The sequence below is a fragment of the Astatotilapia calliptera genome, chromosome 20 (assembly GCF_900246225.1).
Source record: "Astatotilapia calliptera chromosome 20, fAstCal1.2, whole genome shotgun sequence".
NCBI lineage: Eukaryota > Metazoa > Chordata > Actinopteri > Cichliformes > Cichlidae > Astatotilapia > Astatotilapia calliptera.
The window spans coordinates 21,528,291-21,543,454 of record NC_039321.1 but is presented as its reverse complement, the minus strand read 5'-3'; the positions used below and the strand labels follow the sequence as shown (position 1 = coordinate 21,543,454).

Sequence of the window (15,164 nt, the reverse complement as noted above, 5' to 3'; positions counted from 1 at the left end):
AGCGGTCAGCGTGGAGTTATACTTCAGCCACAGTAAACGTGTGTTTAATGGGAACCTAAATGCACCTATCTTTCAACCTGTCTGCAGGCCTTGTCATACCACGTGCCACAATTTTCTTTTTATGACGGTCTTTTGCCACAGCCGCAGATTGTTGTGTTGCACACCATTAGACTGCAAAAGGAACATTGGGCAATTCAAAGCTGTTACAGTGTGTGTCCACTCTCAGCTTTCTAATATCTTCATTTGATTACCTTGTTAGGACACAGAATTACCTCCCTGTTGTTGCAGTGGCCTCAAGGAAATCCATTAGCCAGTGCTCTGTACGCATCCTATTTTAAGTGCCTTGAAAATGTTCACGTTTTTGGTGTTTCTCTATGTCAGCACTGCAGCTTGTCTTCTTTATCCTGTGTTTTTTTTTTTCTTCAGAGAAAAGCTAAAACTCTGTCAACAGAATATTCAAAGTTTGTTGGAGCAGAGGGATAACTTGGAGAGAGAGATAGAACAACAGAAAGTAACAGACAACAGGTGAGTTTAACATAAACCAACTGGTCTTTGGTACTTTTATTTTGACTAATTTTTTTTGTCTTTCTGTTTAAAATTGTCAGCGTGGCTTTGTTTCGACTGCGAGCCCAGCATAAGCACCTATGTCAAAAGCTGCAGAGTGAGGAGGAGCTCGAGGGCCACATCAACATTGAGCTGAAGCAACTAGAGTGAGTCCAAGAAGAAAACAGGTCTTGATCTAAGAGGCATTAGTACTGCTAGAAAAGGCCAGCACCCTTATTTGCCGCAATTATACCACTGCTTTGACACTGAGAGCAAACACAGAGGGTGGCAGATAATTTTGTTGCAAGAACAGTGTATTTGTGTTTTGGTTTTTTTGCAGTTGTCAGCATGTAACCAAACAGATTTGCTGTGTTTGGGTGTCTGATAAAGCTTCAAACTCAAAAATGTATTTTTCTAACTGGTCTTCATGGATTGTATTTCAGCACTTCATTGGTATCCTAGAAAACACACCCACAGCTCTGCAGCCCCTTGTGGGTTTTTTTGTGCACTTTTTAGTCATAAAGCCTGGTTACTCAATACAGTAATAAAGGCTGTAAACAATTTTGCTGTGTAAAAAATCTGTAAGGAATCCTTTCTCATTCTGCTGTTAGGAAGTGTGGGTTTTTCTAGAGGGAAATAAAATACTGTAATGGTTTCAGTGCAGGTTTAGAAGCTTTTTAAACAATCATACAGCCAGGTTTAAGCTGGCCTCTTATTTGAACGACATTTATAAGATAAAAAAAAATAACAGTTTAGAAATAGGATAGAATAGGAATACTTTGGGTGTTTCACAGTGCAGTGCAAATCTCTGCGTGGTCAAGCTGACTATAAGCTTACAGCTTGTAATGAGAGTATTTCAGTCAGTTAAAAAATGTCAGTATGAAATGTCTCAGAACAGTGTGAAACTGTTAAAGTCAAAACTTTGTATGAAAAGTGTCACCTCTTGGTGAAACTGCCATTGAAAGAAAAGGGCGTGTTTATAGTTTAAAGTAGAGGGATCGGGGATTTTTAATTGCATGTGTTTTCAGGGCTGACAGCTGGCTGATATTGAGGTGGTAATATTCATCGTATTGACTCTACAGATACTTAGTGTTTTTAGAGTTCTCCCATTCATTTTATTCCATCTGCATGCATTTGTCCTTGCTCCTCAGACTGGAGCTGAGTGAGGTGGAAGTTGAGCTTGGCAGATGCTCCTTGCTCCGGCAGGAGGTGCAGGAAGAGGAGCAGCTCTTCCAGGTTCTTAAAGCCCAGAAGGCAGCAACGAGGCTGCAGCAGGAGAGGGAAGCCAGCCAAAACCTGCAACTCAAGATGAAGAATCTGAGGGAGTATGGAAAACAGCCATATTTACCCTCCTAAAAGCTTTGCTTTTTCCCCTGATTTGTTGTCCTTATTATGCATAGACAATTCAAAGCGATTTGTCATTATGTGAATAACTAAGAGTGATGTGTTGCACATAACCTGAGTGAAATGACTCTTGTAGGCACATTTTGTTCCTGTGTATCCATTATATTTAAAGCATGTGATTATTTTCGTGAGAAGCCTCTATCACAAGCCAAAAATAGCCATGTGATGATAACACTCTGTGTGTAAGTGTCTGTGATTCTCTTCTGATAGTAAACAGGCAGCCATGCTAAAGAAAGAGAAGACTGAATGTCAGAGGAAAATCGAAGAGGGCCGAGAGAGCCGCAAAATAGCTGCCAAGTACTTGAAACAGACTGTAAAAAGGTAATCAGCTTTCAAACCAATAAACAGTGTCAGAGGGGTAAAACAAAGATGTGAATTATCTCAGAGGACTCATTGGAGAGCTGGCACGTCCTATTGATCATTCGCACATCCTGGCAAATTGCATTACAAGCAGAGTAGACATGACACTTGAAAGAGCTCAGATTTATACATCATTGATCTAGCTGAAAGTGATCTGAGAAGACAAAAAATCTATTCAAATCTTGATTTTTCTAAAAATCACTAATTACTCAAGCCATTAGAGTCTGTTCTGGTGTATAATAATTTTGCATGATATTTCACAAATGTAAATTTTAGCACAATCTACACTTCAATTGAACCCATTGTGGAAATGTAGTGAGACCATCATAGGTCCTATTGTATATATTTTTTTATTTGTTAATGGAAATAAATTCTACACAGAAATAGCTGGTGCCTAGAAAGCCAAAAACTATAAAAACTCCAATAAGCCAATAGTTGACCTTGTGGAAATCCCATTTATACATTATGAACACACAATTTTATTAAAGGTTGTAAAAACTACACATACAATTGTATGTATGCTTACCAAATATGTATTTGTCTGTGGCTGAAGATAATCTGAAAATATTTGCTGTTACTTCCAAGTTTATTCCACCTATAAGTTGACTTGAATTCTGTCCTTTTGTACTACTTACGATGTCACCAGTGTAAATTTGGCTCAACCTTGGGTTTTTAATGCCAGGCAATAATAGCACATTTGCTGTTTTCTCTCTGTGCTGTATTTGACATTTTGCGTGCTTAGTTGGTATCCCCATTTCATTCAGGATGAATCAGCAGGAGGCTGAGAGGGAGCGGCAGAACCAAGAGTTACTGGAAAAGAGGTTACAGGCTGTAAAGTCATTGAAAACTAACATAGAAGCAACCCAAGTAAGCAAAAGAACAGCATAACATTGTGGTTGTTTCATTAATGATGAGATAAAAAAAAAAGCCTATATGTTATTATTTTTTTATATCACTACTGTGCTTTTTGGTTACTATAACATCATTTTAAGTGCCTAAATTAACATTTGCATTATGAATTATTTAGCAATGAAGCTATGAAGTCATAGTGATCCAACTAGGCTCACTTTGAGTTGTGTGTGGATATGTACTGTTGACAATGCTTTGTTTCTGTTTATTGCTGTATTTTCTGATTAAACATATGATTCAAGGCAAATTGTGTGTCTAAAGAGAAAATGTCTCTTTGTCTGATGTCTCTGCCTTCAAACAGTCAGTTCAGTCTTAAAGCTGCATGTGGTCGAGTATAGCTTTATTAATCTGCCGTTGTTTCCTTAGGAGAATTTACAGGTCCAGCAAAGCAGAGCCAGAGCTAATGCCCAGAAGAAGGAGCAGCTACAAAGACAACTGAGAGAATCCCTGCAGGCCCAAGGAATCAACAGTATGAAACATATGTACCAGCAGAAACAACAGCAGGAAACAAAACGTAAAGAAGGGTATGTCCTCTCCTCTACTCTCCTCTCCTATCCTCTCCTCTCCCACACGCATGTCCTCCACTCCCACTCCATGCAGCAACGTGTGGGTGTTTTCTCTCACTGTGTGCTGAGGAATGCATGACCCCATTTCAGGATAATGCAGTGTTGTCGATTTACCCTTCTCAGGGAATTTCAGGAGAGCCAGAAGTCAAAAAGAGTGGAGATTGTTTCAAAAATCCTTCAGGAAGAACAGCTGACGAATAGGAGGCAGAGGAAGCCGGCACTGCTACTGCCCAAACCCTCAGCCACTGAGAAGTTCCTATCTCTGAGGAGGGCAAGTGAGAAGCTCCCGTACTACCTGGATTCTGTTCCCCCATCAGCTGCTGAGGAGAAAGCCACAATCGTGAGGGGGAATCTAAGATCTGAGATGCCTACTATGAAATGATTGCTTGGAGGGCATTTTGAGCAATTTATAATGAATCGTTCGTGTGTGTTTGTATTTGTCCAACAGTTCAGAGATTTCAGTGACACCAGCAGCTCCTCGTCATCGTCAGCTTGCTCTGATGTTGAGGACCTGGAGGGGACTGAGGATAACGAGGAGAAAGTGAATCACCAGATCCCTACTGACAGCCTGGCTGAGCCTGAATTCTCCGGACTGTGGGACCAACACATCAAGGTTGACTAAAACAACAGCCGACCGAAAGCAAACCTATGCAACCTGCTAAATTTAAATGGCCATAAATCACGTACCATTCAGCAGGCACATTAATATCCTAAAGATTGCACTCGAGACTCCTGCTGGTTGGAGCATATGCATTAGACTGGAATGGGAATAACTCAGCATGGTCACAGTGAAGCTTGTTTCAGGCAGGTGAAAAGAGACGCCATACACATACACATAAACTCTGTACAAAGAGTCAGCAGTCAGGCCTCAGTGCTGAGGGAACAAGGTAGAGCTCTGTTTTTGAAAACTTGTGTTATTTATTTGGCATTAATAATGATTCTGAAAGCATTAATGTGATTAGTCACATTAAAGAGAGCACTGTTTACATTTTAGAAATCGACAGCTAGCCAATTTTTTCCCATTTGTACATAAGCAATTGCAAGACTTTCCATCCATCATACTCTAGACAACAACTACAGCTTAGCTAATATTTTAATATAGAGATCATTTATTTCAATATATATATAAAATAAGTCAAATTGAGTTGTGTTGATCATATCAGCATTGGCCTACAGTGACAATTTTGAGATCGTTCCATGGGAGTTGACGTTAAAGGTGAAAGTTTCTACACTAGCTCACTGACATGAAGATGAGAAGCCTCTGTGTCTAATCTGGAGCCCCAGCGCTCTTGAAATGTGGGGCGACGGACATCACTTCTCATTGTGCCGGTGCCTGTGAGCCCAGAGCGAGCGTAGCGTTGCAGCTCAGAGGTCTGAGCGAGTGACAAGCCAAGTGGAAGTGATCTCTCCTCCTAAAATACAGATCAGACTGACGCCCTCATCAAAGGGTACTTTTCAACACAGCCAGCACAACAGCAGAGCAGAGCGATACAATAAAGCTAATGAGATGATTCATGAGGGGGAGAACAGTGAACACGTCAACACGTCACTTTGTAACAAAGTTATAAAAGCGCTCTACAGTGCAGAATAAAGCATGGACGGAATAAAAATACAAAACGCTGAATAAGGCAGCCTTGTAAACCACACCAATACCACTAGTATCAAATCCACTATCTTGATCCATAATGATACAGTATCTATCCGTTTTCTACCAATTATCTAATTCAGTGTCAGGGGGTTGGGGGAGAAGGGTATTATTTATGACATAAAGCTCACACACTATTTTTAGACAACTGTGATAACATGTAGTAAGTATGACTCTTGAAAATCAAGTTTTGGTTAGATATCCTTTATTAATCCTGACAGAGCAACTCATTCCCTCCATTTAATCCATCCTTACTAGGAGCAGTGGGCAGTGCCTCTGCAGCCAGTGCTCCAGCTGTAAGCATATGGTCAAGGGCACAGTGACAGGAGAATTAACTTAGCATGTTTTTGATGGCGAGAGAAACTGGAGCCAGAGTGCTGTGTACATGCCTGTGCCCTAAGGTGAAGGTATTTTAAAATAACCTTGTGCCCAAGTTAATTTCTGACACTAGAAAAACCTGTTCGCTATACAGTATGTTGGATGTGTTAGACCAAGCCTAAAAATGATTTAAACTTCCAACTATTGAATAACAAAAGCACCTTAAGAAAACTTTTTGGATGATGAAGTTACCTGTTGTTTTATCACCATACAAACTCCTACATGTTCTATTCCAGGAATGTCAAACTCATTTTACATATTACAAGTGGACGGGACCATGAAACTCCTCTATCTGTTGGTGTAAATGAGTTTAACTCCACATTTAATCCTTCAGATAATTTAAAATAAGAAAAAGAAGAGCAATTTCAACAGTAGTTTCCCAGTTTTTCTACATGGCAGAGAAATGAAGGACGACTCTGGGTTTAAATTATAAGAAATTATGATCCAGAAAAATGATCTCCCTTTTCTTTTTTTTTCTTTTTTTTTTGTACTGTGGATCCATTTGGCTGCAATCTTTGAGTATCTTATAGTAGATTATTACTAATTAGCAGTTGTTGCTTTGCTTGTGTGGTTACAGAAAATGCCCAATGAGAATACTACACTGGTGCAAACACAACTGAGGCAAGAAAAACCTCCAATAGCGAGTGGAAAGCTCAATATGACTGCTAAAAGAAATCGTGGAAAAGAGTTAAAAGGGCCTCCATTCATTAGTAAACCAGAGGTCATCCTCTTCAAGGTATGAGGGTTTTTTTCAGTCCCAAAACACAAAAATGTATATCTTTATTTTATTGTAGAATCTTTACCTTAAAATATAAAGTGCTATAAGGTAACTGCTGTTGTGATTTGGCACTATATAAGTAAAACTGAACTGAACTGAATTATTATATTAAATGTTTTGGTCTATTTTAGGACTTTGATGTGGGAAAAATGTACAAGAAGAAAATTGTCCTGACTAATATCAGCTACGCAGTTATTAACTGCAAGTTTCTCGGGGTCTCCCCTCACTTGAAGAACTTTTTCACCATCAAGTAAGTTTTGTGTTTTATTAATTATAACAGCTATAACAGTAAACAAAGACCTAAAGTATTTGTTTTAGGCAACAATTTTAGGAAAATCTTTCTAAAATTCTCAATAGGCAATATTACCATATTGAAGTTGATTCAGGAAGAGCCAATTACTCCAGTTCTACGAATCATGACAGACAAAGTAAATATCTCTGAAGGGAAAACCAACATAGCATAGCATCACGCAGCCCACTAGAACCCCTACTGAATCCCAGCTGAGGACAAAATAGATATATTTATCTCATAGAGATGAGAGAGACACCGGGGGGGGGGGGACTGCATTAACGCAGCGGTGTTGCTTCATGGTTGTGCTCGTTTGCGGGTTAAAGTATTGAAGTGGTCGGGAAATCTGGTTTCAGACATCTGATAGTGTGGCACCAGAAACGGATAAAATTCCAGAAATCAAACATTAAAGGTCTGTTGTGATAAACTCCCATATGTATTAAACCGCTTCAGTTGTCACATTGAAACATCTGGTCGTGCATCACCATTTAGCAACCACTTCTTGTCATTTTTTAAAATATGATGTGGAGTGGTCGTGAAAGAAAAGCCTATCCTCCCACATATGGATGCCAGCTTGGATCACCACGCTCACAGCTCCTCTTACGAGGCTCAGCTACATGAGTCAGTCCATGTCTCTTCTATCTCCTCTCTATCAGCATGCCAGCAGCCCACAGGCCGAGCAGAGATGCATTGTTGTCCAGGTCACTCACTGTGTATCACTTTCCCATCAGCTCTCCCATGGCTTGATGTGGTTTCTTCATCTCTTTTCTTTCTGCCTGACTGAGTTGAAGAATCTCGCAGGCTACAGCAGGGTCAGCTTGAACACTACTGATGCCGTTCTTGAGCTTTAGTGCAGGACCACTTGTCTGAACGTATCACCTTCTACATGCGAGTTCTCAATTGCAAACTCACATGTACAAAATGCACTTAAATACCAAATGGGTAAATGCACGCATACTGTATACAAAGCATAACACTCACTGTTTTTCTAGTATCTTCCTTTTATTTGAGAGAAGTAAAGTTGGTCGTCTCTTTGATTTTATTGATTTTACTTGTAGGTGCACATATTATAGTTTCACATTAGCTTCACATTTGCAGACATCAGATTAGTTCTACAGCACTAAAATAATAAATGCTGCGCCTGCTTTTCGTTCATTTTAATCACAACAAAATAAAAATAAGAATGTGTGAAAATTTTGAATTCATAAATTGTAACACAAAGCTCTAGTCAATTCAGTACATTCAGGCTTTCTGTTAATACAGCCTTACAAGGTCTGATATGCTCTATTACTCATTGTGGCTAACCTCCCATTAACCATCATGATACTACATGTCATGCTGTTGGATGACCATCCCCCAAATCCTGGACATTTTAATCACTTGATGCCTCATTAAATTTGTTACAGGAAGACAGCTGAAAATCTGAAATAACCAGATGGTAGGCAATCCGCATAGCAACCTATTGTATAAAGTGAGGAAAATGTATTCAGGCATATGCAGAGCAATAATAATATGAGCTCTCAAGGTTTAAAAAATAGCAGTTACTTCACAGCTGTTTGGTGTTGTTTTTGTGGTTTTACAAATAGAAGAATGCTATGTGGTTATAAGGTCCAAACCTGTGTTACATACTCGGAAAGCCCTGGATCAGGAGTTGCTGGTTGGTGTTTGCAAAATAATCTTTGAATCTTTGAATTAGAAAAATGTAAATGCTCTTTACAAAACTACACTCAACAAAAATATAAACGCAACACCTTTGTTACTGCTCCCATTCCCCATGGGATGGACGTAGAGACCTAAAATTCATTCCAGATACACAATATAACCATCCCTCCCAAACAGTGGTCACAAATCAGTCCAAATGTGTGGTAGTGGGCACATCTGCTATATTGAGATAATCCATCCCACCTCACAGGTGTGCCACATCAGGATGCTGATCTGACATCATGAGTAGTGCACAGGTGTACCTCAGACTGCCCACAACAAAAGGCCACCCTGGAATGTGCAGTTTTTTGCGCTATTGGGGGTCTGGGGACCCAGAACCGGTCAGTATCTGGTGTGACCACCATTTGCCTCATGCAGTGCAACACATCGTCGCATGGAGTCTATCAGATTGTCAATTGTGGCCTGTGGAATGTTGGTCCACTCCACTTCAATGGCTGTGCGAGGTTGTTGGATATTCGTGGGAACTGGTACACGCTGTCGTATACGCCGGTCAAGCACATCCCGAACATGCTCAATGGGTGACATGTCCGGTGAGTATGCTGGCCATGCAAGAACTGGGACATTCTCAGCTGCCATCTGCCCTGAACAATGTGAACCATGATTCATCCGTGAAGCGCACACCTCTCCAACGTGCCAGACGCCATCGAATGTGAGCATTTGCCCACACAAGTCTGTTACGGCGACGAGCTGGAGTCAGGTCAAGACCCCGATGAGGACGACGGGCATGCAGTTGAGCGTCCCTGAGACGGTTTCTGACAGTTTGTGCAGAAATTGTTTGGTTGTGCAAACCAATTGTTCCAGCAGCTGTCTGGGTGGCTGGTCTCAGACGATCTTGGAGGTGAACCTGCTGGATGTGGAGGTCCTGGGCTGGTGTGGTTACACGAGGTCTGCGGTTGTGAGGCCGGTTGGATGTGCTGCCATATTCTCTGAAACGCCTGTGGAGACGGCTTATGGTTGAGAAATGAACATTCAATGCACGGGCGACAGATCTGGTTGACATTCCTGCTGTCAGCATGCCAATTGCACGCTCCCTCATTGCTTGTGGCATCTGTGGCATTTTCCTGTGAGACAAAACTGCACATTCCAGGGTGGCCTTTTGTTGTGGGCAGTCTGAGGTACACCTGTGCACTACTCATGATGTCAGATCAGCATCCTGATGTGGCACACCTGTGAGGTGGGATGGATTATCTCAATATGGCAGATGTGCCCACTACCACACATTTGGACTGATTTGTGACCACTGTTTGGGAGGGATGGTTATATTGTGTATCTGGAATGAATTTTAGGTCTCTACGTCCATCCCATGGGGAATGGGAGCAGTAACAAAGGTGTTGCGTTTATATTTTTGTTGAGTGTATATTTAAAAAATTCAACTAAATAAAATAAGTTTACATTATATTTGGGATTTGTAGAAAGTGAGTAAAAGTATATCATGGCCAGAGTTTCAGCAAAACAATAAAAATACTTGGAGTGAGGCTCTGTACGAATTCATTCATTCAAATGTTAACCCTAAACCTACAATTCAGGAATAAAATGCATTATTATTATTATTAGATTACTTTCTCTCTGGCAATTTAATGATACATGCTCAAAAGGTACCTTACCTGTGAAGACATAAATGTTATCATACACTGATCATCCGTAACATTATCACCACTGACAGGTAACGTAAGTAACACTGATCATCTCTTCATCATGGCACCTATTATTTGGTGAAATATATTTTGTCCAGCAAATGAACACTTTGTCCTCAAAGTTGATGTGTTAGAAGCAGGAATTGTACTGGATAAATGACTGGGTCAGAGCATCTCTAAAACTACTCTTGTGGGGTGTTTCTGCACTGCAGTGCTCAGTATCTAACAAAAGTGGTCCAAGGAAGAAACAGTGGTGAGTCAGTGACAGGGTCATGAGAGGGGAGTGGGCTCGTGTGGTCCGATCTAACAGACAAGCTACTGAAGTTCACGGTGGTTCTGATAGAGAAGTGTCAGAATAGACAGTGCATCACAATTTGTTGTCTATGGGCTGTATAGCTACGGAGCAGTCAAGGTGTCCGTGCTGACCCCCGTCTACTGCTTAAAGCGCCACCAACAAAAAAAATGTTCTTGTCTTAGTTTTTATGACATTATAATAAAAATTTTACTACAGCACTCTTGGTTACATCATACTGCAGTCACAGTAGTGATATCAAATGGTTGGAATGATCGTTAAATTTAATATCAAGTTTACATGGTACTACTGTAAATTGTAAGCACCCTGTCACTGTATTTATCAGAATCACAAACTGCACCAGGATCATAAGCAAAACAGCCTAGAAAAAAAATGCTAAGTGGTGTCAGAAATCCTCGGTTTTACAAACTGAGTCACGCTCATACATCCTGACGAATGAATGCACCTGTTATACACCTTCCCTGTATTTTTCAGTGCCTGTTGTGTGTAATTATTCACACATGAAACCACACAGTATTGAGATCAGTCGTGACAACTGAAAAATCATCATGGCTCACCCAGCTAAAAACATTAGCACAGCTAGAGAGAGAACCAGGAACCAGGAACACACTAGACTTTTTCACACCAGCCCATGGTTCCCTGTACGCCCCCTGAATTTCTAAAATTGGCTTCGTTTCCCCCGACACCCCCTGCCCAGCGTAGGTGCATTTGTGCCACAATGGGCTCTGCTGTATCTTTTCACTACTGGTGCAAAAACCACAACAGCCTGGGCTTGCCACATTTGGTGAAAAGCCAGTGCATAGAAGTTGTGTTTTTGCAGTTAGTGCCACATCCTAGCATGTTACTGCAAATGACTGGCTTAGAGGAAGACACCCCTCTGTGGCGTGTATGTTCCTGAGATCAGTTGTGAGAGAAAGCCGTGGACTGTCGTAGAAATGGTGGTACTCGGCAGATACTGAGGGTGTGATCACACGTACGGTTTGTTTCATTTGGTTCAGTCGTTTGGAAGTTTGTTACTGACAAAACTATTCACAGTGGTGACAAAGTAAAAGAGGACCCTTTAAGCCCAACTGCAATTACATTTAATGTCGAGATTTCCTCAATCCTGATAAACCCAATCTGATGAAAACACTGAAAACCATATCAAACCTAAACTGAAATTTGGTCTATTTAAATCAAGAACTGCCATAAATACAGAGACAACATTATCACTTGCACTGCTAATTAATAACCAGATCAAAAAGTACTGCTTTATATGTCATTTTCCCAATTTAGACTCAAACTGTTTTTAAAAACCTGAAGTCTCATTTACACTGCATTGTAATGGATTTAACTGTACTATTGTTTAACTGTATATTATGCTTTTGTCTTGTTTGCTTGTTGTCTTGTTCTCTCCTTTTTTCTGAAGCAAAGTTTGCTTTCATGCTGTTTAGGAGGCACATGTGCATCTTTGTCTTCTATCTTCTGTGGAAAAACCAAAAAAAAAAACCCAAAATATGAGAAAGTCCAGATGAGCCAAATTGGGCTTTCCCATGCATTGAAACATTAGCCTTAATTTTTCTCTTGTGCCTATTATCATACAGCAGCATACAATCAGAGCTATCATTCAGAGTGAGAGGGAAAGTTATTACACAGGAAAAATAGGATCCTACCGCAGTAAGATCAAATTCAGTGCAGTCCTGGTCCATCCAGGCTTAAATTTTATTCACATTTTCTAAGAAACAAAAAAAAGATGATCCAAGAAAAAAAAATCCTGGCTGTCTGAGACCTTAATAAATGAACTTTACTTAATAGATGTGATATGTTCTCTTTGGTGTATTCAGTGTTATTCTCTTGCATTTTGTTTCTATAAAATATGGTCCTTTGTGGCTTCGGTTTGATTTCATTTGTTTTTTGTTACTATATTTGCATTTAACAGTAGCTCTCAACATAACGCATATGACTGACATTACCCATATGGAAAAGAAACTTATAAAAGACTTGCATAAGATGTGGCCTACTTCATATAGTGAATCATGTAAGGCTTATATGATTTTCTCATGAAAGTGGCCACTTTCTCATTACTTTCATATATTGTTTTAGTAAGTATCCAAAACATAAGAATTTCATTTATATAATTTTTCAAGGGATCTTATATCTGTTTTCACTCTTGTATGCTTTTCATACAAGTTTCACACAAGACAGATGCAAACTTTATAAGATTTATATATTTATATATATCTTTTCCATATGGGTAACACTCGCTAACAAGACTAACATAGAATCCTGTTAACAAGTAATTAATCAGTCCTGCTGTCAACGCAGGCTACCGAAAGCATATTTTTACTTTAGCCTAGTTTTCTGTCTTTTACACACACAGTATATGCATGTATAGGAGCAGCTGCGGTTCTAAGACCTGTGCATAGTCAGCAGTACTTATCTTTGAGCAAATACTAATAAGGTCTAAACTAACCTGCTGATGGTAAGCAAGCAAGTAGTAGAAATGTCTAATTTGCAGAAGTTAAGGGTTTTTTTGGTCATAGTATTTAATTGTGGCCTGGGGATGGCACTGGAAAAGTTACTGAATCGGAGAGCCAACTCATTAGAGACATCCTGCTGTGACAAAAAATGTCTGTGGACTTAATGGAAAATCATCCAATGGTTCTGGGGACAGTTTATCCAGACTCGGAAGCAAAAACTAGTCCTACACCCACTGTCACCCATGAATGCCAAATGTATGGTGACAATGGGTGTGAAAAGTCACAAAAGTCAGTAGGTTTTATCTTCCAAGGACGCTTAAACGTTTGTATGCCAGAACAACGTTTATAGAATGCCGTCAGTGTCAGTCGAACATTAACGTGGAGTCTTTCTTATATTTAAACTCAAACTTCGAGTTTCACCTGCTCTTCTAAAGGGCTCTATCACCCTTTTGATTTCTGTAAAAGATTTTTTCACACTGTATAATTGAAGATCCTTAGACAGCCTTATGTATTATGCTTGTATCCAATTGAAACCATCAAGTTGACAAAGTTAGTTTCGTCTTCTCAACTGCCGGAAAACTGTCAAAGTTCATTTCAGTGACTGACATGAGAAAACCACACTGCACTTAACTGAGTCTGTTGTTTTATTAATCGCCCTCTTGGTAGTCTGTCTGTGTCTGTCCATTTAAAAACATCCAAATATGAGCACCAGTCAGCGCTGCAGTTAGACTTAAGTTCTGTGACAGGCCCATATTTATTTCAGCCATCTGCCTGAGTGTCTTTTCAAGCAGCTTCACTTTGGTTTTTGATAGATTAAAAAAGTATAACCTGCCTCGAATTTCCCAGAGGAACCCACCCGAGGGATTAATAAAGTTCTATCTAATCTAATCTAATCTAATCTAATCTAATCTAATCTAATCTAATCTAAAGATTTAGTCAGCCTTAAAAAGTTGCAGCTTTTATATGTTGTCTAAAACTGTGAAAAGATTTGTGCATTATTGTACTTTGTAGCCACCTGATATAAAGAGAACCAGATCTCACTTCAGAACAATTAGCACGAGAGAAAGATTATTCAAGTACTATTGACACACATGAGACAGAGTTTTCATGCTTCTCAGTAAATTGCTTTCAGAAGTGGTTGAGTGTGACTATGAGGGTGTTTTAGCTATGCTGAACTGAATTATGGACAGAGACTCCTTATTGATTTACTATAGTAGAAGCCAATGAGGACAAGAATGTATAATTTAACCGAGAGTATAGTCAGTACTACTGTATAACAAAGCTTCACCACCTCAGTCCTCTTCAGTAGATATTAAAGGATAAAAACTGTACAGTATGGCCTCATTTGAAGCGATTTATATAGGGCTGTAGCAGGCTTTTTCAAAGACTGCCTCATTCAGAATTTAATCCCAAGTGAACTGTTCTATTTTCCTTCATATCCCTTCATACCAGCTGTCTTGAAGCTAGGAAGAATAGCACCAATAAAGTAGGAAATCTGACCAGGGAAAAAAAGATGAATGTGCAATGTGACATTTACTACCAGATTTACTCAGGTGGAGTTCTTTCATAGATTTCCAGATCACAGTGGTGAGCTGGATGGCAGCTTCAGCCAGGCTGCTCCAAGTTTTTTACCTGGCAACTGGACCAACAACTTCAAACAACTGCCTTAAGCTAAACTGAATGTCCCTTTGCTCACTGGAGTTGATGATAGTGCACATTATTATACTGTGGTTATAGGTTGTTTGCCGTTTAACTGTGTTTTTTTGTGTGTAGTATTTTTGACGTGTGTGTGTGAGACAGTCAATCCTACAAACAAAAACACAGATGTTCTCTTTTTAGTTCATCAAATAGAAGCTGAAGGGCTTGAATGCTTATGTTTCTTATTCACGAAGCAATTCAACAACCAAAACAACATGAACATATTCTACAAAAACAAAACAGTAACGGCACATGAAACTTGCTATAAAAACTAGAAGCTCAACATAAGCTTATTTCCATATTCTTTTCTTATTGTTTTGGGTCTGTATTCCTCGTGTCAACAGAAAGAAAGCTGTAATGTTCATTCTGCTTTTTAACAGAGCTTAAAAAAATGGATGTGAGGCAGAGCGAGAAAAACTTGTATGAATCTCTTCAGAGACTCAGCTCTTCTCTTTTCAGACAAAGA

At 39.7% G+C, this 15,164-nt stretch overlaps 1 protein-coding gene across 5 annotated transcripts in view; it reads left to right on the top strand.

Moving 5' to 3' along the window:
• cfap74 (cilia and flagella associated protein 74) overlaps positions 1 to 15,164 on the top strand; it is a 52,318-nt gene that overhangs the window by 1,702 nt on the left and 35,452 nt on the right. For all 5 annotated transcript variants that reach the window (XM_026154617.1, XM_026154616.1, XM_026154614.1 and 2 more), the window contains 10 exons: positions 427 to 525; positions 606 to 710; positions 1,695 to 1,868; positions 2,158 to 2,268; positions 3,072 to 3,174; positions 3,583 to 3,740; positions 3,906 to 4,122; positions 4,231 to 4,395; positions 6,383 to 6,541; positions 6,715 to 6,833. In XM_026154617.1, the coding sequence (XP_026010402.1) occupies positions 427 to 525; positions 606 to 710; positions 1,695 to 1,868; positions 2,158 to 2,268; positions 3,072 to 3,174; positions 3,583 to 3,740; positions 3,906 to 4,122; positions 4,231 to 4,395; positions 6,383 to 6,541; positions 6,715 to 6,833 (1,410 nt within the window). The remainder of the gene's footprint in view (positions 1 to 426; positions 526 to 605; positions 711 to 1,694; positions 1,869 to 2,157; positions 2,269 to 3,071; positions 3,175 to 3,582; positions 3,741 to 3,905; positions 4,123 to 4,230; positions 4,396 to 6,382; positions 6,542 to 6,714; positions 6,834 to 15,164) is intronic.